Source organism: Phaethon aethereus, assembly GCF_964289735.1.
Source record: "Phaethon aethereus genome assembly, chromosome: Z".
Taxonomy (NCBI): Eukaryota; Metazoa; Chordata; class Aves; order Phaethontiformes; family Phaethontidae; genus Phaethon; species Phaethon aethereus.
Window position 1 is genome coordinate 47,351,444 of NC_138577.1, and position 27,253 is coordinate 47,378,696.

A 27,253-nucleotide genomic window follows, 5' to 3' on the forward strand; every position below is an offset into this window, starting at 1 on the left:
CTCTGGAGACTTGGGGAGGAGTAACATAAGATTTGTTTGTTTGTTTTCAAAAATTAAGACACTTTCTCTGAGAATTGCAGTGATTTAATAGATGCTCATTACCACCCCAAAAGAAGATAGGTAGTAGCCTGAGAATTCTCTGTTTTTAACTCAGAATTTTAGCTTCTTGATTTTTATACATATTTTGCACTGTAAATGCACTACAAAGGGTAAAAAAAAAAACAAACAGCATATTTAGAAATTTTTTCTGCTTTGTTACTTTAATCATTGTTGATATTACGGATCCAGAAAAATAGCCTGGAGCTAAACAAACAGATTTGAAGATAAGAGCAGGGAGAAATACACATTCTAAGTGGAGGTTATTTTAGCAAATTTTACTGTGTTTTATGTTGGTGGAAAGTAGCATCACTGAATGCTTTTTCTCTTTTTTTTTAACCCACATAACAGAGAACAGAATTTTCCTGGTTCTCTCCTGTTTAAATGTAAACTGAACTTTCATATCCTTGTTTTAGTTCTCATTTTTCATCCAAGGTTATTGCTAGTGGATTGAGATAAATATGTCAGCAGAGAATACTTCTGCATTGTTTCAAGTCTGGCTTCAAGTTCCTCAGAGATTGAAAGTTGAGAAGCGTTACTCACCCCTTACGTTTTGGCAGTGTCTGCTGGTGGGGTGTGCGTGTTTTTACATAGTTTGCATGCCTGACACTGCATTATTGCCATACGTTCTCTGTATCAGTTAAATGTACTTTAGAATAAGTACTTCGTGCAAGCAAATGATTTGGTACCAGAATCTTGGGCAGCACTTGCGTCTTTTCCTTGGCTGTTTGGGTGATTTTTCTTATGTAGGTTATGCCTTCCTGTTTCCTAGCTTTGGTAAACGATGTTTCCACTTACCTTGTAAAGATACTGCAGTGTTGTATGCTCTCAGTAACAGATGTGTAGATATAAAAAGAAAACTGGGAACCAGGTTTTGGAGTCTCATCTTTTCTATGGTCTATACATGCATGATACTGCTTTGTTATGTTAGAGTGTACTTTTACATTTGTGGTCCAGCATGTGATGGTTTACTGTAACACTTGTAGCCTGGGTTGTTTTTCAGTTTCAAAAGTGTATACACTTGCACTAGTTTGTCAGCCTTGGGTAACTGAAGCAAGTATTTTTTTAGAAAAGCTAAATTATCATCCTGTATGAAACAGAACTTCCTTATATTCCTGTCAGAATATCTCCTCCTGGTTTTTGTTCCGAACTCTTCGAATGTGTCTTGAATACACAGCAGAATTAGTGTGATGCTTTTTCCTCTCCACACTTGATACGAGCTCTCACGTTCTTCCTGTCTATAACCTTGCTGGCAGTCTGTCACTGCTTCTGCAGTGCTTTCTTTCTACTCTGTCATCTGTCCAGATGAAATCAGGCCGGTGTCTGGACTTGAAAGCTCTGAGGAAGACTTGGTAACGATGGACAATGGTGGGAGGAACAGGGCCATTCCATTCCCCCCCCTTTTCTACATGGGGTAGGAACTCTTTTGGCAGCAAGGTTGCTGCGTTGTCTGTGTGTACCCAGTAACGTTCATTGAATGGAAGCAGATACTGCTTCTGGGTAGATGTGTTAATATTTCATAATCTTGATAGTGCAAAGCTCAGCAAACCTGCATTGCAAAAAACTGCATTGCAATTTATCTAACTGCATTGCAGTTTAGCTAATTGTTTTGCCTAGTTAACAATCCCCATATAGTTTCAGTTGAAGACTTTTTTTTTCCCTTTTGCAAGCTGCTGAGTTTTTCCAGTTGACGTACTATTTAGTGTATCACAAAGGTAGTGCATTTATTTAGTTAGAGGGTCGAATAGGAAAAGATGACACATTAGTGTCATCTTTGTAAATCTTTTTCATCCCTTTGTAAACTGAATGTACTAATTGCTGTAAAGTTTTGTGAGTTTCAAAATGACCATGATATTATGTATATTGAAAAGGCAAAAGATTGTCATTTTAATCGCATGCTTAGACACTTAAATATGTAATCCCTTTCTTCTAATGTTCTAATATTCACATTTTGCATAGGGACTTACTCCCCTGACATTCTTGGTTCTTACAGAACAGTTTCAAACAAACAGAAATAAAGCTGAAAGCTCATGAAATAACCTGTGTTGCTGTCCTCAGAATCCATTTTCCCATTCTGATTGGAACATAGCATTTTTCCTGGGAATTGTGTTCCTTTATGACTGCAAGATGAGACAATATACCACACAGGTTTTTGTGTAACTTAAGTTTTCTAGAATTCAGAAAGAAGCTAAAAATCAACGTTCCAGCTATGTATGATAAATTCATAACAAAACAAAAATGCAGAAGAACCACTGATTTTTGCCGTAATAAGCAAGTGTAGTAACACAAGCAGTGGTGAGGGAAAGCATCTCTGGTTTCTGTTCTTGGTAGAAGCTGCAGCCCACAGATGTCAAGACACTGCAGCTGCCCTTTTGGTGGCTGCCAGATGTTAATGTGCACAGTCTCAGGGCAACAGCATCTGTTGCCTGTTCTCTATTGGTCTTTATCTCCTGGTTCAGCAAGAGGTTGGCAGTATTGCGTGCAGCCTCCTAAACATTTTTCTGCGCTATCAATTAGCTGTTTCTCAAAGGTGAGCGACTGACTGCAGAAGTTTGCAGTTCATTCCATTGCAGCAAATACTACGTCACCCAGCAAAGTATTCAAGGTGGTGATTTGTGTGCAGAAATAAGTGAACGGTTAGTTAATTATTGCAGTGACAAGGTCCTCGCAACACTGAATGCAAAACAGAGGTGCATATCAAAAACTCCATCCATGTAGGTGTTTGCAGGTTTTTCTCTCAACTGCCGTATGTCAGGAAACTGACCTACAAAAAAATTTCACAATTAATTTTGTAATTTAACTTTTAAAATCAAATGCTTCCTTAGAAGATTCATCAGTCACACACAAGCATGAGATATCCGTGAAGAGCCTTACTTTATTACAGTCTTCTGGTATATTTAAAGAAATCATGCATTTTTTTCATATTTCTAGCTCTTGCTTAGTGGCAAGTGTCTCCTTGATTTGGAAACAACCTTTGAAATTCCCACTTTGTGGACTCTTTCATCTTCTTGCAAGGAATACTGTGCATATTACATACGAACTGGAAGACACTGTCTCTTCCTCATCTAACTTAAAACTGTAATAGTTTTCTTTTTTTTTCTGCTGTCAAATAATTGAATTAGAATTTTATAGTACTTTTTTTCTATCCATCTGCAGCAACTAGCCCGTGTTACATGTTAGCAATACCAAGCTATTTCCAGTGAGCTGTGCTGAAGACATCACTTTATCAGACTTCACAGACTGGAAAGCACAAATGCCTCTGCTGTGCAGTGATAATTATTTTCTTTCCTCAAGCACATTTTGCACTTACTTGGTTTCCCTTTTGCTGGCTTTGGATGCATAATCTGTGTCTCTTCTGTTTTGTTTTTCCTTACACTTTTTTATTTCTTCATTTAGACTGGAGATCTACAAAATATACTTAGTGTGTGGTGCATTTGTAGGACCTTGGTTATGGTTTCCCAGTGCAACAGCAAAGGATAAATACCCTTATCCTAAATTATGTAGTAGTTCCTTACAATGCTCAAAAGAAAGGCAGATAATCTTGTCTTCTAAAATAACTTGATAGCAGTAGCTGACTCTTTTCATTGGGAAGCTATTGATGGAGTTAGGTATTCATACTCTTCTCTGCAAAAAATATACTTTGATTTCTGAACTAGAAATCTTAATTGTAGACCGTTAGCTCTTGCAGCATAATTCTGAGTAATTAATATGTTTTTAAAATTAAAAAAAGGAAAAAGAAATTTTTGAAAGCTCAGGAGGAGAGGAATGACATTAACTTGAAAGTGATTGTGCATTAAATACTAGGGTTTATGTTTTTTTTTAAAGTTAGTTCCAGTATACTTTCTTTAAAATTTAGTCCTGTGCATCCCAGTGGCTCGAGAGAGTTGCTACCTTACTGGTACCTTCATAATGTTAACCAAAACAGAACAGAACAAGGAGAAGATGATAGATCTATGTATAAAAATCCTGGTGTTGTCATGAGCTGCTCATTGAAGAGTAAAGAGAGCAAATAACCATGAACTCTTTAAATTCCTCTTTTATCTTATTGGGGAGTTAAATTAACTTGTTACATTTATAATAGCTTAGCTTCCAGAGAAGGTTGAGGTCTGCACAGAGTTTCTGTAATTTTTAGTTGTCTTTTGATAGAAATAGCTCTGAGGTTTTTGCTAATTTTACCTGTAAGCCATAAGAAAGTTGTTCTCAAGTGGCTTTGTCCTGAATTTTGAGAGGAGGATGGAATCTTTAGTGCTTACTGGTATGTAACAGCAGGTAAGCAAGCTCTGCAGTGCCAATTTGTAGGTGTGCCACCTTTGACTTCAAAATCCTGAATTGCAGGCACACAGATAGATGCACCTGTTGGGGACTTGTAGGCAGGTAAGAATGAAGGCTTGACAGGGCTGAAAAGAAAGGAGCTAGAGCCAGTGTGACTCTGCAACACACTGAGTGCATCTCGGAGGGTGAGCACTTGGCTTCTGGGCTCTGCAGTCCCTGAGCAAAAGCATGCGATTAAAACAACTGTCCCTCTCGTATGCTAACCCTGAATGCTCTCCTGATGTTACATTTCAATGTCTTGGGCAGGATCAAAATACTAAGGAACTCTGATGGGCCAAAGTGTTGGTAACCATGTGCGTTATCCAGACTCTGGGCACTTAGGGAACTTCAGTGATGGAAACTTAAATACCGGCTGTGTTTGGGTGTATGAAACATTCACAGGAGTGTTCAAGTCTCCCTCTCAATGGTACTTAACTGATTAAATCTTAGTCCTGGTTTTAGTGCTGATGTTCCTCTGTCAGGTCATTCTGAGGCCAGTGCTGCTTGTTCAACATAGTAAAGAATTTAGGCGCACTGAAGAGGATTTCATGGCAGTTCATGAAAAGTAGCATGCTGGACAGATGAAAACGACAAGGCGTAGTGATGCCATTACATGCCTTTATTTTTCCTGGTACCTAGATAAAGAAAAAACTAAGTACAGTGTTGTTTAGTGGGTAGGCAACATAATGAGCCAGCAGCCCCGTTCTGCTATTTCGAAATATTTGGTACGCTTTGTACTTCTGAAGAGTGGGTTGGTAACTGCACAGTTTATAAAGGTTGTGAAATGAAGTGGATGTAAAACCCCTTAACCTTAAATAAAACAGAAGTAGCAATATTTCAGTCATCTTGGACTGACAACTTCTGTTTCAAAATAATGCAAGGAGTCATAGAAGAGACATTTGACTACAGAATCCTTTGGGAAAACAGTTCGTTTCAAGTTGACAGAAGAAATTTTGCATTAGAGAAGATTTCAGATAATTTATCAAATCGCATCTGCTTTAAAAAATGGAATAAATTCATTCTGGAATTCTTCTTTAACTTTACTAGTTTATGTTGTTTCAGAATTTAAGCAAGGTAAATTAAACCTTGTAAGCTTAAGCTTACTACGTTAAGTTCCTTCAAACAAGGGATTTGGGCTTAGGTTTTGGGTTTTGTTAACCTCATCAGAAATCCTTAGATAATCATTAATTATAATGCAGTGTGATCAACATGGCATATGACTGAGTCGTTACGAGTTGACCACGCTGACTTTGAAGGTTAATTGGTTCTAAGTTCCCTGTGTAGGTTCTGATAATGACTTCCTCTGAGATCTGGTGATCAGTTCCGTTTCATAGTTAATAAAGCGTGGCAACTTGCAAAAGTACTATCCAGAAATCCTTTTTCCACCAGCGTGATATATTTTCTTTCCCAGAGGGAGAAAAAATTTTTCTTTCCCTTTCCCAGGGTTGCAAACACACCTGTCCGTCTTCCTTCGAGAAGGCTGGGAAATGCTTTTGCCACTGCTGCATTTTATCAGAAAGAATGCAGCTGAGCTGAGCTTTATTTTACTTACACCCATTTTGGAAAGCTGGTACCTCTACCTAGAAATGTCAGGGAAGCAACACACGCCACCTTTGCTTTTAGTGAAAATGTTTATACAAAATATTTCTAAAAACATGTGCTCTGCTACTCAAAAACAATATAATCTGTAATCATGTTACAATAGTGAAAATGGATTTACTCAGCCTTATGTCTTTCTATGTTATAACATGGTCAATAATATAATGTGTCCTATAGGATTAAGGTGTGACCTCCATCAGTCACAAATTCTTATTTTATTGAACAAAGTATTTGAACAACTTATTATGACTGCAAAATTGTCCTCCCTTAATCTGAAGGGGTACAGGTGGTTGCCCATCAGCTCCTTCTTAACACTTTGCAGATCAGAGTTATGTTGCAGTGCAGGTGAACTGCTCAGGAAGCTGTCTGGTAATTCCTACCAGCAAACGGAGAAATTGAACGGAGAGGAGCTCTGTGCTTCCAGAGTATACCAGGTACAGACGCTCCAAAGTGCTTTACAGTAAATAACACTAGAGACTGGTGAACCTCTTACCTCTACTCCCTTCAGGGAGCAATCTTTATCCAGCCGGTGGCTGGCAGCAGTCTGTTAGACACTGACTGCGTGGGCCTCTCTGCAGAGCCCCAAAGGCAGGCTGGGCGTGAGTTTGCATGGCTCTGGAAACCTGCATAATGATCTGGTTTCAGCCAGGTTTCAACAGGGTGTTCGTGCACCAGCAACCCCAAAGCTAACTTAAAAACAAGGCTGGGGCACTGCAGTGGAGCTGGAAGTAGTGTATTTGTTGGGAGAAGGTGACATTCAAAAAGATCAGTTGTAGGGGCTGATGTATGGAATTGTCGGCCCTTTCTCCTTTAGATTAAGGCTGCCTCTGTGCATGAGATGGGCTATGCATAGGTACATTGGTGGAGTGGGGCTTTCTGCCTGGCTTCTGGCTCCACCTCTGAAGGTGACCATGGGATAGTAAAATGTGTGGTGTTTATTTACTGTGGGGCTGTGTTATCCTGGCTGAGGTGTAGGGCTAGATTTGAAAAACCCAACAGCATTTTGGGAGGTTTGTGAAGACTGCAGTAGCTTACGTAGCCAATGTCTTTACTGGCTTGTTCTAACCCGTTTCTTGATCTGTGATACCTGGAAGTCCAGTCAAGATCATCTAGTGATTCTGGATATGTAATCTGGTTATGAAATCTGTGAAAGCAGACTCTGCTGATAGACCTGGGGGCACTATGATCCACTGACTTAATTCTAGAAGTGAAACTTGTAAAGGATGTTGAGTGTGGACCTGTATTAACCCTCTATGACTTGCCTGAAGCAATTACCTTGCAGTGAACCATGGTTTTCTGTATACCTGTGGTGGTACAGCTTAACATCAGACTTGCCAGGGTCACAAGGAAGGTAGGGAATAAGCAGTCCTCTGATGAGCATGAAGAGGACGCTAAGAAACACAACCTGCATTACTGAGCTCTCGTGGGGACATGGGTCACAGCCCTTCATGTGCGGGAAGGGCCTCTGGAGGCCTCCTGACGCAGAGGGACCTTCCAGGAAGCTGAACTTTTCTGAGCTTCCAAGTTGTCTCATGAGTGCTAGTTTGACATTTTACTTGTTGCTGCTGTAAAAATCCCGTTTCTGTCATGCCTTATGTCCCTGCTGGTACAAGTAAGCAGCGGGAGAAGCTGGCAAAGCGATGGCAGCACCCAGCGGGAGAACGTGGGGTACTGAGCTTGTTCCCCACAGCTGAGGGGTTACCAACAGGAGAAATCGCAATGGCCTGTTCTCTGAGGTGAATCCGCGTAGGATCTCACCTGAGGCTTTAAAGGTGAGGTGTATAACTTGAAGGGGCATGCTAAAATCCTGCAGACCAGAGGTGCAGCTGCTTCTCGAACAAAGCTTTCAGTGCGGTACATCCAGTCCCTCCTCACCCAACTGATCCTTAAGCAAGGGCTGCCAGATCACTTAGGCTGACAGTACTTAAGCATCTAAATAAGCACACATCACTTTGGAACAATCTCCCACTTTTGCTAACTGACTTCCAATATTAGGAAGAAAAAAAAGAAGTCTGGACCTCAGTGTCAAGATTTGCAGCACTAGCTGTATTACATGTAAAATACATGTAACGTTTTATTTTGCACTATTATAAGGCCTATGATACAATCATAAAAGAAATGGCACTACAACTAACCTGTGGCAAAGACAGGCGGATAGTATTGAGCAGCGCTAGCAAAGAGCTATATGCTATCTCATGCGATTAACTATTCACAAATGTGACAGCTTTGAGATGCATAAACATGCGTGTACATCAAACTTGTAATTTAATGCGGTCTAAACTTTCAGGATACAATATTGTACAGAAAGGAATGATTGCAGATGAAAAGAAGATGAAAAGGCTCTTTCTGTTTTACATAAATATGTTTATATTTCTTTTTTATCTATCTCAAAAATGAGTAAACCTTGGGAATTAGATCTTTCTTTTGGGGAAAATTTCTTTACAGAGAGAGTGGTCAAGCATTGGAACAGGCTTCCCAGGGTGGTGGTGGAATCACCATCACTGGAGGTGTTCAAAAACCGTGTAGATGTGGCACTTCAGGGCATGGTTTAGTGGGCATGGTGGTGTTGGGTTGATGGTTGGACGTGATGATGTTAAAAGTTTTTTCCAAACTTAATGGTTCTGTGATTCTGTGATCTAAAAGGAACAGGTATAACCAATGCTGCTGTTCAGAGATGACCAGTAAGTTTCACAGAGACTGCAGATCTTTAAAATGCCAACAGGAATAAGAGCAAGCTTATTGCTCTACAGCCATAAAACATACCCATACCCGTGTGACACTATCACAGCCTGGTTTAGGCTGCAGAGCGGGCGGTGCCGCGTTGCAAGTTGGCCTTGCTGCAGACGCGTGCTCCGAGTACTTCTCTTGCATTCCTGACTGCCGATGGCTGCTTCAAGCCTCAGCGGGCACGCTCACAGTTCGACAGGGCGGGCGATCTACGTGAAAAGCAGACCAGATACCCATGTGTTTGGTGCAGTCTTTCAGCCTCTTCCTCAGCCAAGCTACCTGGCTGTTAGCCCGGTGCCAAAGCACGCCGAGTGCATAAAGGGGCTGGATGTTGCTGTGGCTGCTGCCACGGCTGCCCATGACTGGGGAAGGAGCCGCCGTGCGTCTGCCGACTCCTCGTGGCACGGCATGGCAACGCTGGAACAAGTTCCATGTGATGTGTCAGTCCCGGTAATTGGAAATGAAATGTCGGGACTGTGTCACCGCCCAGGTTTCTGTTCATCATCACAGAGTCCCACAGAGGTACAAACCGTAGCCTGAAAACCTTTCGCGATTTTTTCAGTCAGAAGCAAAGAGTGAAGGAACATGCATGTGTATCCATTTGTAAGATGCTTCTGAACAGCCTCTGTTATTATTTAATCTTTAGGTATTTAATCTTTAGGAATTCTATTTTAATGTCTCTACAACAAAAAAAAGATTGTTAAAATGGATCTCTTCCTTCCAGTCTATAATTCTCATATTTAATGGCACTTTGTTTCAATAATTGCTTTCATGCAGAAAATATTACAACACAAATAATACCCAAAACAATACTCTCATTATCGTCTAGGCAGCTCAGTGAAAGCTCCAAGAACTCATTAAAACACACTTTTCATGCAATTTGCATTACAATAATGCAGATTAAGTCTCTTGAAAAGTAGACATGATAAAGAAGTCAAATGTATTTCCAGAAATTTGCCAAGACTGTTTAGCTATTGTTATATGTTAATCCCATTATTTTGCATAATCAGAACTTTAAATCATGAACGGATTATTTTTTTCCTTACAGAAAGGCAACATAAATTAGGGTGTACTTTCTGAATATTTTTAATATCAATACAGTGCAAAATATGGGGGCCAACATGACTGTCTTTGCGGGCTCTAAGACTTTTACAGGTAATAATGGTGCTTTTATGAACAGAATAAACAGTTTGCCGCAGTGGACAGTCATTTCAGTGTATGACCTTAAACTGAAAGGAGACTGGTTGTTTTTTAAGAATAGTTGTAGCTCATGTTTTCTGTTCACTTCAATCTCTTTTTCTTTTGACAATTATCATCACTCCTGCCAGACTGGTCACTGAACTGAGAAAAGGGTCATCTTCACTTTATTCCTCTCCCCCATATGCAAAAAATCTGTATGTGCTTATGTACCCTCCTCACTTCTTACCTCTCTTCTTTCTGCCTGTGCAGCTAAAACACTTGCTGGAAATAGTCTTAAGGGAAGTTGTGGCTTTTCCTTGTAGGAAAGGTGTAGCAATGTTAGAGCACAAATGCAACATACATGCTGAATGTAGTACACTATTTCAAAGAATAGAATATATTTTCAAAGAGTTGAATGCTTTGAGGAGTTTAGAAACTGAACAGTAGGACAGCTACCAGTAACTATTTCAAAGGAAGGTTTACATTTTATATTTTGGGGGGGGGGAGGTTGGAAATCTGATGTTTTACTGGCAGTATGTGCTAATTCATGTTCTATTTTCTAGATGTGCCGTTGCCTTGGTATGTTTTGAGTATACTCACTTCACATTTACTTTTACTCTTTTAAATGTACATACAGAGAGTAGGTGGGTTTTACTTCATTTAAATTTAGATACAGACAACCATGTTTGGTTTTTTAAAACCTTTTTTTGTTTGGAAATACAACTCTATTGTATTCTTTTCAGGGGGAGGAGGGATAGTTACTAACTATTTTGGGTAATAAGTAATTTTCATCTTCTTTTTTGGTATTGACAACTTTTAAAGCATCTGGATCCTTTTCGAGACTGGTCTGAGAATAGCTATGCTAAAAGGAACCCACTGATTAAAGCAAGCTCGTCAATAACTGCTTCTGCTCTCCCAGTGTTGCAGGTGGAGAGCTCTTCGACTTCTTAGCTGAGAAAGAATCTCTCACGGAGGAGGAAGCCACAGAATTTCTCAAACAGATACTTAATGGTGTTCAGTATCTCCACTCTCTGCAAATTGCCCACTTTGATCTTAAGGTGTGTTGAGCAGATAAAAACTACGACAACTGTAAGCAACATCTGTTAAAGTCCTTTGTAACACCAGCCACAAATCTGCCATCATGCAGGTCTTGGCCATAGTTTCATTTTGCTAGCTTATGTAAGACCGGGGAAAGCTCAGCCATTGAAAAGAAATTACTGAACCATAAATAGTTCCCATCTGTTTTTAATGTAAAATTCTTCATGGAAAATGGCAGCTTCTGATGAAATTAGACCATTCTGAGGAAGCAATCTTGAAATAAAAATTATGATTATTATTTTACAGAATGTGAATGGAATCTGGATGAAACATTCTGAACAGCATGCCATTTTTTCAGCTTTTTTTCCCTTGTTTTATACAGTCTGTGTTCACATGCATATTATTTTTAGGTACCAAATTGAAATAGTACAGAGTTGCATACAAAGATTCCTGTGGAGCAGACAGAGTAGATAATTTCCTCTTACTTTTTTTGCTTTTGGGACTTTTTTGTTTGTTTTTAGAAAAACTGTTAATTGCATCCTTTTGGTAATGAAAAGAGAGTTTTTGTATCTGAACTCAGTTATTGCTTTTTCAATGCTTCAACTTCAGAATATTTTCCTCTGTAAGCTTTTTTTCAGAGATAGGCAGCTTGTTGTGGTTTAACCCCAGCTGAAACCAGGACACAGCTGAACATTCCCTGAAGTCTGCAGCTATGTCTGTAGTAGGAAAAGGAGTCATAATTACTATATTGCAGTGCAGTTCTGAAAGGGGTGCTGTGTTCTGGGGATGAAGTAGGGAAGCAGATGGTTTTCAGGGGCAAGCGTACCTTTTGCAGTCTCATCCTCATTACCTACAGTAATATACTTGGTCTTTGTATGACAGTCATCAAGAGAAAAGAATTGTGAATCTAGTAAGAAATAAAGTTCTTACAATATGAAATATAAATTTTTGCCAATATGCTTGTAATGAAACAAAGCATCCTTACACCAGATACCAAGAATATATGAGTTAAAGTATGAAGCAAGAATTGAAGTACGCAGAACAGTAAAAATATGCAAAAGAAATGTAAGGAGGGAAGAAATAAAATTATGTTTGCACATGCCAGCCCCTGTAATTGGGGAAGAGAGGTAGAAGAAGGGTGATGATGAAGAGCTGTCCTTAATGACTCCAGAAGTCCTTAACGATGTGAGAAGGATGGATGTAGCTCCAGGAATGCTTCAGAGCATTACCAGCTTATGGACATGATAGGATATGGAGACTAAGCAGCTGGTTCACTATGCTAGTTAAAGTTGACGGAATGCAGAAGCAGGCTCCTTTTATGATAATCTTGACATTTTGTCTTATCTTTGTTCTGGTTTTGCAAATATTTGTTGTAAAATAATCTAAAGTCCATATTTTAAAATACAGCTAGAAAAGACATGAGAAACTGCTCTTTATCCTTTTTTGTGAGTATGTTGAGCCTTAAAATCTGGGAGCTGGACCACTCCTAAAGTTTCTCTTGGAGATCCAAAGGCAACAAGATATACTTCCCTGATTGCTTGTGCAGTGTGAAAGAAACCTCTTTCAGAGAGTAATGTTAACCGAGCCCAAATAGTAGTTTAATAGGATTTTGTTTCTTGCAACCTCCCACCACTGTTTGAGTGGCCGTAGTGCAGGGGCTGTGGTCTTTACTGAAGACATCATGCTTCACTTAGGGTCGGTCCGCATGAAAACTGCAATTGTATCTACAAGAGGTAAAATCTTGGCCCTGTAGAAATCATAGTACTCTGTCATCAACATGAAATCCTAATTTACTGTAGTTCATTTTTAGCATATGTTAGATCATAATAAGAAAAGATGGGATTTTTCTGCTGAAGAGAATTCAAGGGACTGAAGGGGGAAAAGAGAAGTGTGCAGTGCTAAAGAATGCTGGTATGTGTCAGACATTGTGTACCTATGTATAATCGCTCTTTCTCACCTTTCCTCCTTCTCAAAGCCTGAAAACATAATGTTGTTGGACAGGAATGTACCAAAGCCTCGAATCAAGATTATTGACTTCGGTTTAGCACACAAAATTGACTTTGGAAATGAATTCAAAAATATCTTTGGAACACCAGAGTTTGTTGGTGAGAAAACTGTTGTTTTTTCAAACTATTCTTTCTTAGTCTGTGAAACAGTATATGTGGCTTAGCTTGGTTTGACTGAGTTACAGATTATGCAATTTTTGTGTAATTCATGACATTTAGAAATTTAAACAAGCAATTTGCAGCATTCAGTGCTAACTTAGACTTGCATTAAGGTGTTTTTATCTGTCAGCATCTTAGCTTATTATCTCTGACATATATAGGCTCAGGGTGACATAGATCCACTCTTTGACTAGATACTGATCTTCTGCTTTCTCCTTTAGCTCCTGAAATAGTAAACTATGAGCCTCTTGGCCTTGAAGCAGATATGTGGTAAGTTATTGGATCTTACTTGAAGTAAATCTCTCATGATTATTCTTACATTCTAACCTTTTTTTTTTTCTTTTTCTTCCTCACCCTTATCCCTTCCCCCCCTCCCTTCACTCCAGGAGCATTGGTGTAATAACTTATATTCTGTAAGTACCGAAATCTATGGGTTCTTGCAAATGCTATTTTTTAATTCTGATTCTATCCTCTGGGTTTTTGGTGGTGCCTGTACAGGTCAGATCATTTGCATTGCACATGATGATTCAAGTTGAACGATCGTAAAAACAATAGTATAATTATTGAGAGAGTGGCCATTTATCAGCATTGAGATAGCATGGGAAGCTGTCTTCAAATCTATAGGTGATTTTCTCCAGTGGCTTTATCTTAACGAATATTCTCTGAAATTACAGCAAAGCTTTTTGCCCTGCTAGATCACATCTTCCAGAAAGTAGGTTTGCAGTCTTAAAGCAGGAAAGAAAAATCCTCACTTCCTGCTGCTAGGTGATTTCAGAGGGTTGAAACAGTGATGTTAGAATATGTAATGAGAGGAATGTTCTGTCTTTCTTGCAGTCTAAGTGGTGCATCACCATTTCTTGGAGAAACCAAACAGGAAACATTAGCAAATGTGTCTGCTGTGAATTATGAATTTGAAGAAGAGTTCTTCAGTAATACCAGTGCCCTAGCTAAAGATTTTATACGAAGACTTCTAGTCAAGGATCCAAAGTGAGTTGTTTCTCTTGTGTATGCACTGTTGCAGCCTATGTCTTCAGTACTTCAAATTACATGATATTTTGAGATGTTAGTTTATTTTCTACTCTCTGAAACAGTTCTATCTTCTATTCTATTAAAGGAAGAGAATGACTATTCAAGATAGTTTGCTGCATCCGTGGATCAAGGTTAGCGTGTAATTCATTATCTATTGTCCTGTTTTTAATCATTCTTCATCTCATACTTAGCGTTCACTTTTCAAGTTCCTCAACAAGGAAAACTGGCATCATTGTTTGATATAATTTACTACTTTGGAAAGCTGTCTGTATGAAAATTAATATGTGCAGAATGTGGACTTCATTAACATATCCTTTATGTAAGTTAGCCCACTATTCAGGTTAAAATGTTCAGGCAGAGAAGCTAGTCTTCAGGTAGCATTGCACTGACAAAGATAGATTCTCTGAATCCAGTCCGATTTCCTCTCATAGTTTTCATGTTCTAATCTCCTTATTTAGACTGGGCAAAAAAGGGTCATCCCTCTTCTGTCCTTCCTCTTCAGACTGAAGAAGGCAGTTGATGCGGGATGGCGGTCCACTCCTTTCAGTGTTCCACAGTGTTTGGTTTGGATCAAGCTGTTGTGGTGCCAGTAGGTTGAAAGGGAAAAAATGGGGCCTATCATTCTTCTTAATGTGTGTAGTAATACCTGCCAGTTAATTTTTTCAATTCCATATCTCATTCTGATGGTGAGTAGTAAACCTCTTTCAGTGCCATTGATTTCCAAGGTCTTGGGTATGCACAGTGGATATTTGACCCCATTCCACTTCCCAGAGAACCAGTTAGCAGAATATTTATCCATGCCACAGCCGTTCCATTTACAGTCCAGCATCCTAGGGCAGACACTTCTACACCAGCACGCCAAACTACAGATTTGACTATGCTTTGCTGACTTTTTGGTGGCATAATCTTAAAGAGTTGAAATATGTTAAACATATTGAAATGATCTTTTAAACTGCTGAATTAAGCATTGTCCAAGTTTATCTCTCGCTCTCAGATCACAAGATCTCCATTCCTGCAACAGGATGTTGTTTTGTACACTGTTATATTCCTTTATATCTTAACTTTCTGGGCATTCTCCCCCCACCCCACTGATCTTATCCTCTTTTCCCCCTTCTCATCTCTACCTTTACCTTCATTTCTCTGTAAAAATTGCTTCAACTGTGGGATCATAAAATACAAAATTTGGTATACTTCACTGGTAACTGGTGCTTAGTATTAGTCTATGAGAAAGTTCAAAGGGTGCAGCCTCAGAGCTTGCTGCACAGATAGGTGGGATGTGATTTTTCTTTTTTTTTTTCTTTTTTTTTCTTCTTTTTTTCTTTTTTTCTTTTTTTTCTTTTTTTTTCTTTTTTTTTTTTCTATTTTTGGGTCCCAGCAGCATCCAGCTGATTACACCAGAACAAAGTCTGACTGCATTTAAAATCAGCCAGGGAATGTTCCCAAAATACAAGATTTATCTAGGAGATGCCTCTGTCACAGAGGGAGGTAAAGGGTAAAGCTGAATGTTCTGTTGGCTTTTTTTGTTTAAAATGAAAAAACAAATTTTAGTATTGCATGAAATATTCTTAGTTCTAGATTTCCTTTAGGGCATCTTCTCAAGAAATTCCACCTGCATGACCCACTAGGCCATGTTATGTTAAAATGCTGTTAAAATTATGAGCTTACAATTACTTTATTATTACAGTATGATTACAGTGTTGTTATAACAATGTTAAGTGGAAGTCATCACTGAAGGACAGAGTCTTGCACAAAGGAAGGTGCTTTATCAAAGTTCTGGTTGTAATTGTGGGATATTTTACAACAGCTTTATTTTCCTCTTCTGCATAGCCTAAAGACACCCAGCAAGCACTTAGTAGAAAAGCATCTGCAGTGAATATGGAGAAATTCAAAAAGTTTGCAGCACGACGAAAATGGAAAGTAAGTCATCCAATAAATCTTAAAAATGTTGGTCATATACAGATGCAGTAGGGTTACTTCCTCCAGAGAAACATCAGTGCATTTAAGAGAGGACAAGAAGGAAGAAGAAACCCATTCCTCTGTCATTTGGAATGAATTAGGTGCTTGAGTATGGTGGTATCACAGAATCACTAAGGTTGGAAAGGACCTTCAAGATCATCAAGTCCAACCATTAATCCAGTGCCACCGTGTCCCCTAAACCATGTCCTGAAGCACCACATCCACACGTTTTTTGAACACTTCCAGAGATGGAGACTCCACCACCTCCCTGGGCAGCCTCTTCCAATGCTTGACCACCCTCTCGGTGAAGAAATTTTTCCTAATATCCAATCTAAACCTCCCCTAGTGCAACTTGAGGCCATTTCCTCTCGTCCTATCAGTAGTTAGTTGGGAGAAGAGGCCAACACCCTCGTCACCACAACCTCCTTTCAGGTAGTTGTAGAGAACGATAAGGTCTCCCCTCAGCCTCCTCTTCTCCAGACTAAACAACCCCAGTTCCCTCAGCTGCTCCTCATAAGACTTGTGCTCCAGACCTCTCACCAGCTTCATTGCCCTTCTTTGGACACGCTCCAGCACCTCAGCATCCTTCTTGAAGTGGGGGGCCCAAAAGTGAACACAGGATTCAAGGTGCGGCCTCACCAGTGCCGAGTACAGGGGCACGATCACTTCCCTACTCCTGCTGGCCACACTATTTCTAATACAGGCCAGGACGTTGCTGGCCTTCTTGGCCACCTGGGCACACTGCCGGCTCATGTTCAGCCAGCTGTCAACCAGCACCCCCAGGTCCTTTTCCGCCGGGCAGCTCTCCAGCCACTGCTCCCCAAGCCTGTAGCGTTGCATGGGGTTGTTGTGACCCAAGTGCAGAACCTGGCACTTGGCCTTATTAAACCTCATACAGTTGACCTCGGCCCATCAATCCAGCCTGTCCAGATCCCTCTGCAGAGCCCTCCTACCCTGTTTTATGCATCTAACTGTCTGCTGTCATCATCTGTCTTGGTAATGTTTTCAGTGAAAAGGCAGTTCTAAGTGTAGGTACATGTTTTTCTGACAGTAATCCCTGTAAATGAAACATCCCTTAAGCAGGCCTCGCAGAATTAATTGGTCTAGTAGTTATGCCAACACTCAACAGAGCAAGAAGGAAAAACTAGTCTCTTTTGCAAACGATTTTTGGTCTGAGACTGACAGCCTATTCAGAAGGTTGGCATCATTTAATCTTTCCAGAAGTGAGGCAAGGTTTTGGCTGAAAGGGTTGATCTGTGCAAGGAGCAGTTCATCAAGACAGTTATGCCTCGTCCTTCAGTGCATACATCGGGGAATTCACGGGCAGGACTGTTGTATGAGGAATCTGTTTACCATGAGGAGACATGAAACGTGAGACACAGAGGTTTCTGTTATTAGAAGAGTTTTATTCGTTGTCACAGAGGCCAAGAAGTGGGATGATTTTGCTCAGCTGTAGACCAAAGACACAATACCCAGCTATACAGTACAATTTTTTTTTGCTGCAGTTTAGTGTCTGGCTTAAGTGAACATTTATAGTATTTATAAAATTTAAGCACTTGTCTGTTGCCCTAGAATGAAATGGTGGATCTAGGAATATCTTAAACTGTTCTGTAATACAGTTTTTAAAGGAATGCTGTCAGCTAATTTACATTTAGTTTAGTTTTTCTGTGTGTACATACTTTAAAATATGTACATTTAAATGTTTTCAATGTGAACAAGAGGATGTAATACAAATCTGGTTTGCTTTGTGTTTGAACAGCTTGGTGAAATAGTAGCAATTCAAAAATATTAGGTAGCTTTGCTTAGTACATACGAATAGCCTATTTGGATTATAAATGTCAAAAGAAATTCAATATAAATAAAAATATAGATATAAAAATAAAAAGAAGTTCAAATGCAATATAAAAAGGAGATGGGGGCTGTTGGAGTCAAACTCCAGTTTGTTATGCTAATACAAAAGTATTCCTTTAAAATCTCTGCAATAGCATCTTATCACAAGTATTCTGTTTTGATTTTTTTTTTACATATAGCTTTTTTCTTCTTATTTTTAAAAAGCAATCAGTGCGTTTAATATCCTTGTGCCAAAGATTATCAAGATCTTTCTTGTCCAGAAGTAACATGAGTGTCGCTAGGAGTGATGATACTCTGGTAAGTGTGTACTTATGTACTTAGAATGCTTTACTACACCTGAAACTTCACATTTTCTGAAATTATTCTAACAGAAATATTGGACTATTGAAAATGTGCGTGTAATTAATCACACATGTAGGAAGAAATAGATCTTAAGGCTACAGAGGTCAGTTAGCCATAGTCTGATCTTCTGCATGACACAAACCTTGAAATTTAATTTCTTAATTACCATGGTGAGGCTGATAGCTAGTGACAGAAATTCATCTATGTTGATTGTGAAGTTTGATTCAGGAGGATTTTTGTTACTGTAGCAATTACAATGTGAAAAAAGTTGCATCTGAATTTTTCATGGCACTGTAGAGTAAAATAATGTTGCATATTTTTAACAGAATATTCAAAATCATTGAGGCTGTCTTAGATTCAATGGATGTTAGACAGCAGTATCAGAACAAGCAGTTATTTAAGGAGGAAATTTTAAAGTTGGCCAGTATTCAGTTTGTGATACTATATACGTCTACTAGATTTACGTAGTCAGGAGCGATTGCTGTATGCTTTGTAATTACAAATGCTTGTAAATCCAAAAGCATTCTTACTCAGCGTGCTCTCCAGGTTTTAATACACGCTTCACAATTTCCCTGTGATCAACAAAGTATGTATGTTCATAAGTTTAGAGCTGGCTAACCTCATCTTTGCGGTGCATTAATAGGATCAAACTTCAAAAATTCTACAAAGTCCTTTTTATCCATACTATCTTCCCTGTGTCCCTCCAGTGCAACTTTGCACTCTTGTTTCCACTTTGCCTCCTCTTATCTTTTTACTTCCATGCTCTTTGTTCTCTTGCCCTCCTTTCCCTGCCTCCCCCACCTCAGCTATCAGTATGCCTTCTAACACCGGATCAGTGTTTCACACCTGTGCTGCAGCAGAAAGGATTGTAGCCTAATGTTAGCGTTCTAAAAAATCTGAAACCTCAGCAAAGAGGGGTTAAAAGTGATCCAAATATTGAGCTCAGTGAATTTCAGTTCTTTGACCTTTTAGTGTGTTGGAGAAAAATAAAATTATACCTGCAGAGGTATCTAGGTTTATTTGTTATGTTCTGGATTTTTAGCTGGACCGTTTGAATAGATGAAAGCTCAGTCCACAGTACCTCTCCTGTGTCATATTCCTGGATGGTGTGAAACTTGATACTCTATTTTGTATTTGTGTACCTCTCAGGTTTTTTAATGTTCACATAAATGCATGGAATTAGTTTCATTTCATGCAAGTATTGCATCTATTGCAAGTCCTAGGAGTAAAAAGAGAATATACCTAATAAAAGAAACGTTTGGACTCTGAATGAGTAATGGGTTTGTGTGTGAAGAAGAGGGAAGCATATCGCAATAGAAAAAGTGTGGGGGTTTTCCAAGAACATACATACATGTTAGCCATATGCTTCACAAACGATTACAACTTGCAGCTAAAGCACTCTAAAAGACTTTAAAATTTTTACTTTTTAAGGTTTTTTTAGGTGTCAGATGTTAAGATAGGCATTATTTCCTTGAAGCTGACAATTTTTCTTCTTTCCCATTTAATTACAAGGATGAGGAGGATTCTTTTGTGATGAAAGCTATTATTCATGCCATCAATGATGACAATGTTCCTGGATTACAGCACCTTCTGGGATCTCTTACAAATTATGATGTCAATCAACCCAACAAGGTAGTGTGGGTCTGTGTTGAGGTGTGTGGGGGACTAGCTATCACCCCGTTGAATAGAGCAACGTGTTTGTAAAATGGCAATGTAACACCTGAAATGAAAAGGAAAACACAAGTGGATGGGAAATAATTCTGCCTTTCTTTAGGAGAAATTTTAACGTGTTCTGTGTTCAGTCTTCTCAAACCACCTGAAAGTGGAGCGCAAAATGTGGAGTTCTTGGCCTAGGCCTTTGAAAAAGTATTAATCAAATCTGTTGTCAAGAGCTGCGGTGTATCAGATATCAGCCTTTGCTTTTGTTTGCAGTTGTTTTTGTTGTGGCAGATGAAGATGGCAGAATATGTAGGAATAACCAGACTGCCAAAACTGACTTTGCAAAGCGCTGAGAAACAAAAGTCCCATACTGCAGTAACTGGTGATGTGAACATAATGTTAGATTGTGTCATTCATTTTCAAAAATGAAATTACTAGAGTACTGCTGCTGTACTAACAGGTGTATTGGAACTGAGACTAAGAGACCAAAGTTCTGTTGCTGGTCCTGCTCTTTAACCTTGGATAAATCATCTCTGCTCTAATTTTCACTTTTTGAATGGTTATAGTGACCTTCATTATAAAGTACTTTGAGAAATATTCATGAAGAGCACTATAAAAGTAAAGCACCTGTTATTTTACTGTGGCAGGGTCTTAAACCTTTCAAGAAATCACTGTATTTTTTGTTTTAACAGTGCAGTCCCATTTAACTTTCCCATATGTTGCTGGTGGCTTGTGTCTTTGAGGTGGTGTGGCAAACACCTTAGGTAATCTGGTTTAAAATGTAGATACAAAGAAGTAGCAAAGGCGAACATGCTTGCCAAATTGGGCTAATGAGAGCTTAACATTAATTTTCCTAATTTGAAAAGCATGCCTGTAATGTGTGGTGTGTCATTTAGTAAATGTGAATTCATTCCAAAAATACGGACAATTGCTGTGCAATAAATTTTGTTGGACAAAGGGACAAATTATTTTCTATACAGTATTTTCTGAGGACTTAATTGGAAACTTGAAATCCAGAGATGCCATTCAATGCCTGCCTTCTATTCCACTCTCTTTGCTTAATCCTTCAAAAATTAAATACATGGTTCTTGCTTGTATTTCATTGTTAGCATGGAACACCTCCGCTACTGATTGCTGCTGGCTGTGGAAACATTCAGATGCTTCAGTTGCTTTTAAAGCGTGGATCCCGTATTGATGTTCAAGATAAGGTCAGGGTTCTGCTTTGTCACCGTTTTGTATGACTTTTTCAATACAGTTACCAGAGGACAAGCAGTTCAGAGCAAATTGTATTGGAAATGAAAAAATCTGGGCTGTAGAGCCTGTTTTCTGTCTTCCAGAGCAAAAGGATAAAAGCAAATCTTTAATAATTCCATTTATTACTAGTGTGTATCCCCTGATTTTGATCACTTTATTAGCTGAAGTAATTTGAATGATACTAATCTTAAAATGTAGTTCATGCTTACAAAATTGCCTCAATTAGTTCAAATTGGTGATTGCCCTAAAACACAGTGGTGAACTTTATTTAATACAGCATGATAAATGCACATTTTAGCAATGGGGAATATTGCAACTTAAACTCTTATGTCACGGAGGGTATGCTTTGCAACAAGCTTTTTGTCAAGATGTATTGTAATGATCTGGGGTTCATTTAAAGCAAACTTGAGGCACTGTCTGCTGCTCTGTCTATTAGATGGTAAAGTAAGTAGCAGAAAGGTTTTTCTCTCATGACTGTTCTTTCCAAAAAAAAACTCCCTTAGAAGGGGGAAGAGGATTATCCTAGTGAGTGATCCTGTTAACCATCCTTGCAAAAAGGGGTCTTTGTTGTCATTGTTGGTATGTGGGGTTGTTGAACAAATTCGAAGTTTTTTTTTAAAAAGTAAATATGTTCATATAAGCTTGAATAGCTGTTCGATACGTCTGTATACATCTAAGTGCATGTATAGCTCATTTGAAAATCTAGAATTTGCATTCTAAATTGATCAATAACATCTGTAATGTGTATTTTCGACAGGCTGGATCTAATGCAATCTATTGGGCTTCTCGACATGGTCATGTAGAAACACTGAAATTTCTCAATGATAATAAATGTCCTTTGGATGTTAAGGATAAGGTAAGAAAAAACTTCTTTTCATTTTTCATGTAGAGAGCCTTTTTTTTATAATGTTATCTTAGTAAAGAAAGGTCTTTCAGTTGGAATGATTGATTTTCAGCTGTGCCGTAACTCCAAGAATGTGACTAGCTTTTTTAGTGTGGTTTTATAACATAGCTTTAAAAGTAGCTGGATGTACTGATTATTTTCCTGAGAAATGTTAACCAAGCGTGCATATTAAATGTGGTGAGTACATGGTAGGTAGGTGGGTAAGTCCAAACCTAAATTTTCGCTTGAAGACTGGATTTCTCATTGGAACTCAGGATAAAATCGTGATTCTGTTTTTCACTCCTCTTGATTGAAAATCGCTTTTGTCTGACAACTAAATTGGACTGTTACTGAGTATAATCAAGCCTAACAGTTTATAGCTGATGAGCACTTACCTTGTCTCCAGCAGTGTTACTTGAGCAACATTTGCCCTAGCAACTGCTTGCTGTTAAAATCTTACACCATAATGATGTTTTTATACTAGCAAAGCTCCAGTACAGAGGAGGTTATACTTGTGAAACACAGTTCGCTTTGTAGAGGGAACTAGTGCAAGGCAAGGCACATAAACAGGATTATTGTTCAACTCCTGATAGGGCTGCTAGGAAGTAGGTTACTTTCTTAATAAAAATACCATTTATTTTTTATGTAATTTCAACAAGAGTTTGCAAATAATTACATGTAATCACCAAAATACACCAGGATATACCAAAGTGTTAGGCAGACTCCTTACATTTGTATATATAGGGCAGAGGAGGGCCATATGGAAATAGTGTGAATAGAAATAGGACATTTGTTTAAACACCAGTTGCACACGCAGACACCTCCACATATTGCTCAGAAATCCCATTGTGGCTGTGACATTGAAAAAATCAAGTAGGAAAAACAAGTTATGAAAAAGGAAGGCCTTTGAAGAAATAACCTGTCAGGTGGTGGTGTATCTGTCACATACAACTACAGTTTGCAAGCTGGAGAACTCTGCTGACCGCGGCTGTGCTGCTGGATAACAGGGACAGAGGAGTACCCCATGCAGCATACAGGCATTCAGGCTGTACACGGCGGTGCATATCTAGGGGTGACATATGAAATTACACTGGCATGTTCTTCTGTAATTGCAGTCTGGGGAGACCGCTCTCCACGTCGCAGCTCGTTACGGGCATGTGGATGTGGTTCAATTTCTCTGTAGCGTTGGATCCAATCCAGACTTTCAAGACAAGGTGAGTCATAGATACTGTCTGTTTTTCTTCAACAAATGAGGCATTAGTATGAGTGGTCAAAACTGTTTGGTCTTGCCTTGCAGCCTCTGGCATGTTTGCATTAGAAAAAATTAATAGAATTGTGGAGGTTTCAGTACCTCTTAAGAGATGAAGACTAGTCAAAAATCAGCATATATGAACCAACTACTGTTGTAAAACACAGGTTCCCTTGAAAATGAAATCTTAAAGATGGAAAAACTCAACTTCCCGAAGGTATGGGTGGTGATGTGCGCTCTGTGAGTTCAGCTAAACCTTTTTATTAGGTTTTGTCTTGACTTCAGCTTATTTTTAGCTGTCATGGGACTTTTCTGAAGTCAAGCAGTTATTTCTGAAAATGAGAGGAAGGCTCAGAATGGCTTCTTTAGAGCTCTGACCTCTTGTAAGAAAACAGGAAAGAAAAGGCTTAAGAGAAAAAACCATCTATTTGACCCAGATTTAACGGTGTGGAGGAGTTCCACAAGCCTCCCCAAGTTCTGCATCCACTAAGACAACCTTTACAGTGTTTAAGCAGCAGCAGGCCAAGGAACTACAGGGACATGCTGTTCGACCATTTCTTTTTCCTCAAATTTTTACAGAAACCTTGAATACAGTCCAAGTCCTGTAATATTACCAGCATCGATTGTCTCCTCATTGATATTTGCCAGATAAAGGAAGGATATCTCATTTCTTAGAATTTGATAGAATGACTTTTTTTGTGGGTTTTAATCCTCCTTACTTTTCAGTAGGTTGCTTTCAATAGCATGTTTCTGTAAAAAATTTGAATTTCTTAATAATGTTCCACATAACTGTTTTGAAGTACAAGGAGATTGAAGATGAATACTTTGAAGCTTCCTGGGTTGAAGCAAAAGGCAAACTGGAACTTAGTCACAATTGAACTCAAAATGCCTACAGGTTCAAAGGCTTGTTGTGATGCACATTTAAAGGACTTGGGTTTCTAAGTACCCAAGTCACTGGTTACTCTCCTAAATCATTAGGATGTGCTCTTTGAACATGGTAAGCAGAGTGGTCTGCTTCATACTGCAAGTCTAGTGGGATTTGCATCTCCTTGGTGACTGATCTATTTTAAACACTGGATTAGTCCCTCAGCACACGGATGTAGAAGTTGCTTATGAATGATGATCAGTTTTCAAGTGAGAGAACCAAGATAGTTGGAGCATGGAAACATCTAAACTAAGATTGCTGACATGCAAGGTGTTGTCAGTAGATAGTTTTGTGATGAGAAATATGGACTCTCGGAATCCAGGTAATGATGAAAATCTAGTGCATTACCATAATCACTTCATATGTCAGCAGGAGTTATTCTTGCTTTGAGAATGTCAGTATTAGAAATTACGGCATCATTTTATAGACCTTACTTAGTAAATTTTTTTCTTTCATGTCATCTTCCTGTCTTTCCAAATTAAGCTGGAGAATTGTTCCTCCTAGCATTTGGTTCAGCTGTGTTGTGGGGTTTTTTTATGTTCCATGTTGACAGGAAGAAGAAACCCCACTGCATTGTGCTGCTTGGCACGGCTACTACTCTGTTGCCAAAGCACTCTGTGAAGCAGGTTGTAATGTGAACGTTAGAAACAAAGAAGGGGAGACTCCGCTCCTGACAGCATCTGCTCGGGGTTACCATGATATTGTGGAATGCTTGGCAGAACATGGAGCTGACCTTGATGCAACAGACAAGGTTAGTTGGAGTTGCTTTTGGTCAGGAATCACCTAGTTCAAAGTATCACAGGTGTCACAGAGCCATATTTCTGAATTGCTTCATTTGAATGCTGCAAGCCAGCATTGTTTCCATGACGTGGGTTTTCTGAGCAGTTCACAGAGAGACTGTTGATGCCTGCAGTAGTCTTTGAAGTTGCCCACTGATTATTTTTCCACAATGGGTTTTTTGCTGTTTCATTATCACCTTATCAATTATCACCTTATGAATAACACTGTGAAAAATGGCAGGAACATTGGGTTTTGTAATTGGCAACAAACTATTAACTTAAGAGAAAAAAGATGGATTTACTGTTTGCCTTTGATTCCTGTGGGCTGGATAAATCACACCTATTTCCGATAAGCTAAATTCCAACTATTTAAAAATACAATTCTGTTTGATTCAGAGTAATTTTTTGTCTTTCATGGTGTAATCACAACAAGTAAATTTTGCATTTCGTTGTTGATACTTTTGGTATGCTTGTCCATTTAGCTACCTTTATTGCTGATGGTTACTAAATAGTTATTGAAGCATGTTCAGAACAATACTTTTGATTCTAAAAGACTTAAATTGTTTTTTCCAGTCACATTGTCCCTTTAAGTTGTTCCACAGATCGAAAAAACTCAGTCTGTGAAGTTACTGATCACTAAACAGATTGCATGACTTATGCATCACTATCTTCTGTCAGTAAACACTAGAGTGGTTTACAATATTCAGCTGGTTGTTACAGTTGATCACTCTCCCACCTCCTACGGAAGCTGTCAGTAGAGAATGTGTATTTGCGCTTCATCCATCCCACTGCAAAGCCCAGTGGCTTAACAGAAATCTGCTTCCATCCCATAGCTGATTTGTTCTGACAGATACTGTGCATCTCTCTACCTCCGCCCTCAAAAGAAAAAGCATTGTGATTCTTGAGGCAAGGAGATGCACCCAGTTACCTGAAATTATTGTGATGCTGCAAAATGTTTTGATTTTTAGCATTACTAAATCTCACTTACAAGCTGTCTTGTGATTTCAGGATGGTCACATAGCCCTACACCTTGCTGTGAGAAGATGTCAAATAGAAGTGGTTAAAACTCTCATCAGTCAAGGATGTTTTGTAGATTTCCAAGACAGACATGGCAATACTCCCTTACATGTGGCATGCAAAGATGGGAATGTTCCTATTGTGATGGCACTCTGTGAAGCAAGTTGTAATTTGGATGTCACTAATAAGGTAAATGGAATACAGGTACTGAACTACTTTGTTTAATAGCTCACCTATTGCATTAGATGACCTTTTCCAGTTCTCTGATATGGAAAATGTTTTTCCTTTTATTTTTTTATCTCTTAAAGTGGCCAAATGCAAAGCATTCATTAAATAAGTCACCTTGCAGATTTACTTAAACTGCTTTCAGTTGAATAGATAATTAAAGATCCATGAAGAAAGAACCCAAATGAATTATCACAGTGTATTTTGCCATTCAACTCTAATGTTGAAGTATGTGCCAACCTGCTTCCCTAGCTCTGTAGCTTTCCTTTGTGCAGAGTACATCTAGGCACTGAAGAACAGATGAAATGCATTGCTGCTGGCCTAAGCCAGGTGTTGATTTGATGTGATTTAATAACAGTAATTTATATACAAAATTGAAGACTGCTACATTTTCATGAAAAATCTGCTTTGAATTCTTCCAAATTACACGAAAAGATCTGCACTGTCATCTAACAAGGAATTTAAATCAACTGCAGATTCTATTCCCAGTTATAAAAATGTCATGCTGGCTGTTTTATGTTTTTCTGCACTGAGTACATTTATTAAAATAAATCCTAATCAGACATTTATCTTAGAATAGAATAGCTTTAATTTATCTATTAAACAAATCGTCATTGCCAGGATACAGGAAATCTCAGAATTAAAATGCAGTTCAGAATTAAAAAGTACTTTCCAAAAAGAGCATTTAATAGCCTGTGCCTAAACTTTGAGATACTAGTGCCTTGCTTGCTGCTGCTGTTGTGGTAGTGCTGCAGTGTTTGGGATAACTGAATGTGATGCTTCACAGGTTTAACATTCTGGCTTTCCTTCAAGAGATATTTAAGAGAAAAGTAAGCTGTTTCAGTGGTTAGTTTGAATACGTTAAGGTCAGCCATTGGACTCTGCTGACAGGCTGTGGTGCTTAGGGCTTGATACTTAGCTCTGATACTTACTCTTTCTCTGTCCTGTTTATTCATAGGAGTCTTTACG

At 38.8% G+C, this 27,253-nt stretch overlaps 1 protein-coding gene across 1 annotated transcript in view; it reads left to right on the top strand.

Moving 5' to 3' along the window:
* Positions 1-27,253, top strand: part of DAPK1 (death associated protein kinase 1) — a 93,233-nt gene that overhangs the window by 44,471 nt on the left and 21,509 nt on the right. The window contains exons 3-16 of the mRNA XM_082013647.1: positions 10,832-10,970; positions 12,926-13,055; positions 13,337-13,385; positions 13,502-13,528; positions 13,950-14,102; positions 14,230-14,275; positions 15,972-16,061; positions 18,156-18,248; positions 19,806-19,925; positions 21,062-21,160; positions 21,964-22,062; positions 23,205-23,303; positions 24,817-25,014; positions 26,051-26,248. Coding sequence (XP_081869773.1) covers positions 10,832-10,970; positions 12,926-13,055; positions 13,337-13,385; positions 13,502-13,528; positions 13,950-14,102; positions 14,230-14,275; positions 15,972-16,061; positions 18,156-18,248; positions 19,806-19,925; positions 21,062-21,160; positions 21,964-22,062; positions 23,205-23,303; positions 24,817-25,014; positions 26,051-26,248 — 1,540 coding nt within the window. The remainder of the gene's footprint in view (positions 1-10,831; positions 10,971-12,925; positions 13,056-13,336; positions 13,386-13,501; positions 13,529-13,949; positions 14,103-14,229; positions 14,276-15,971; positions 16,062-18,155; positions 18,249-19,805; positions 19,926-21,061; positions 21,161-21,963; positions 22,063-23,204; positions 23,304-24,816; positions 25,015-26,050; positions 26,249-27,253) is intronic.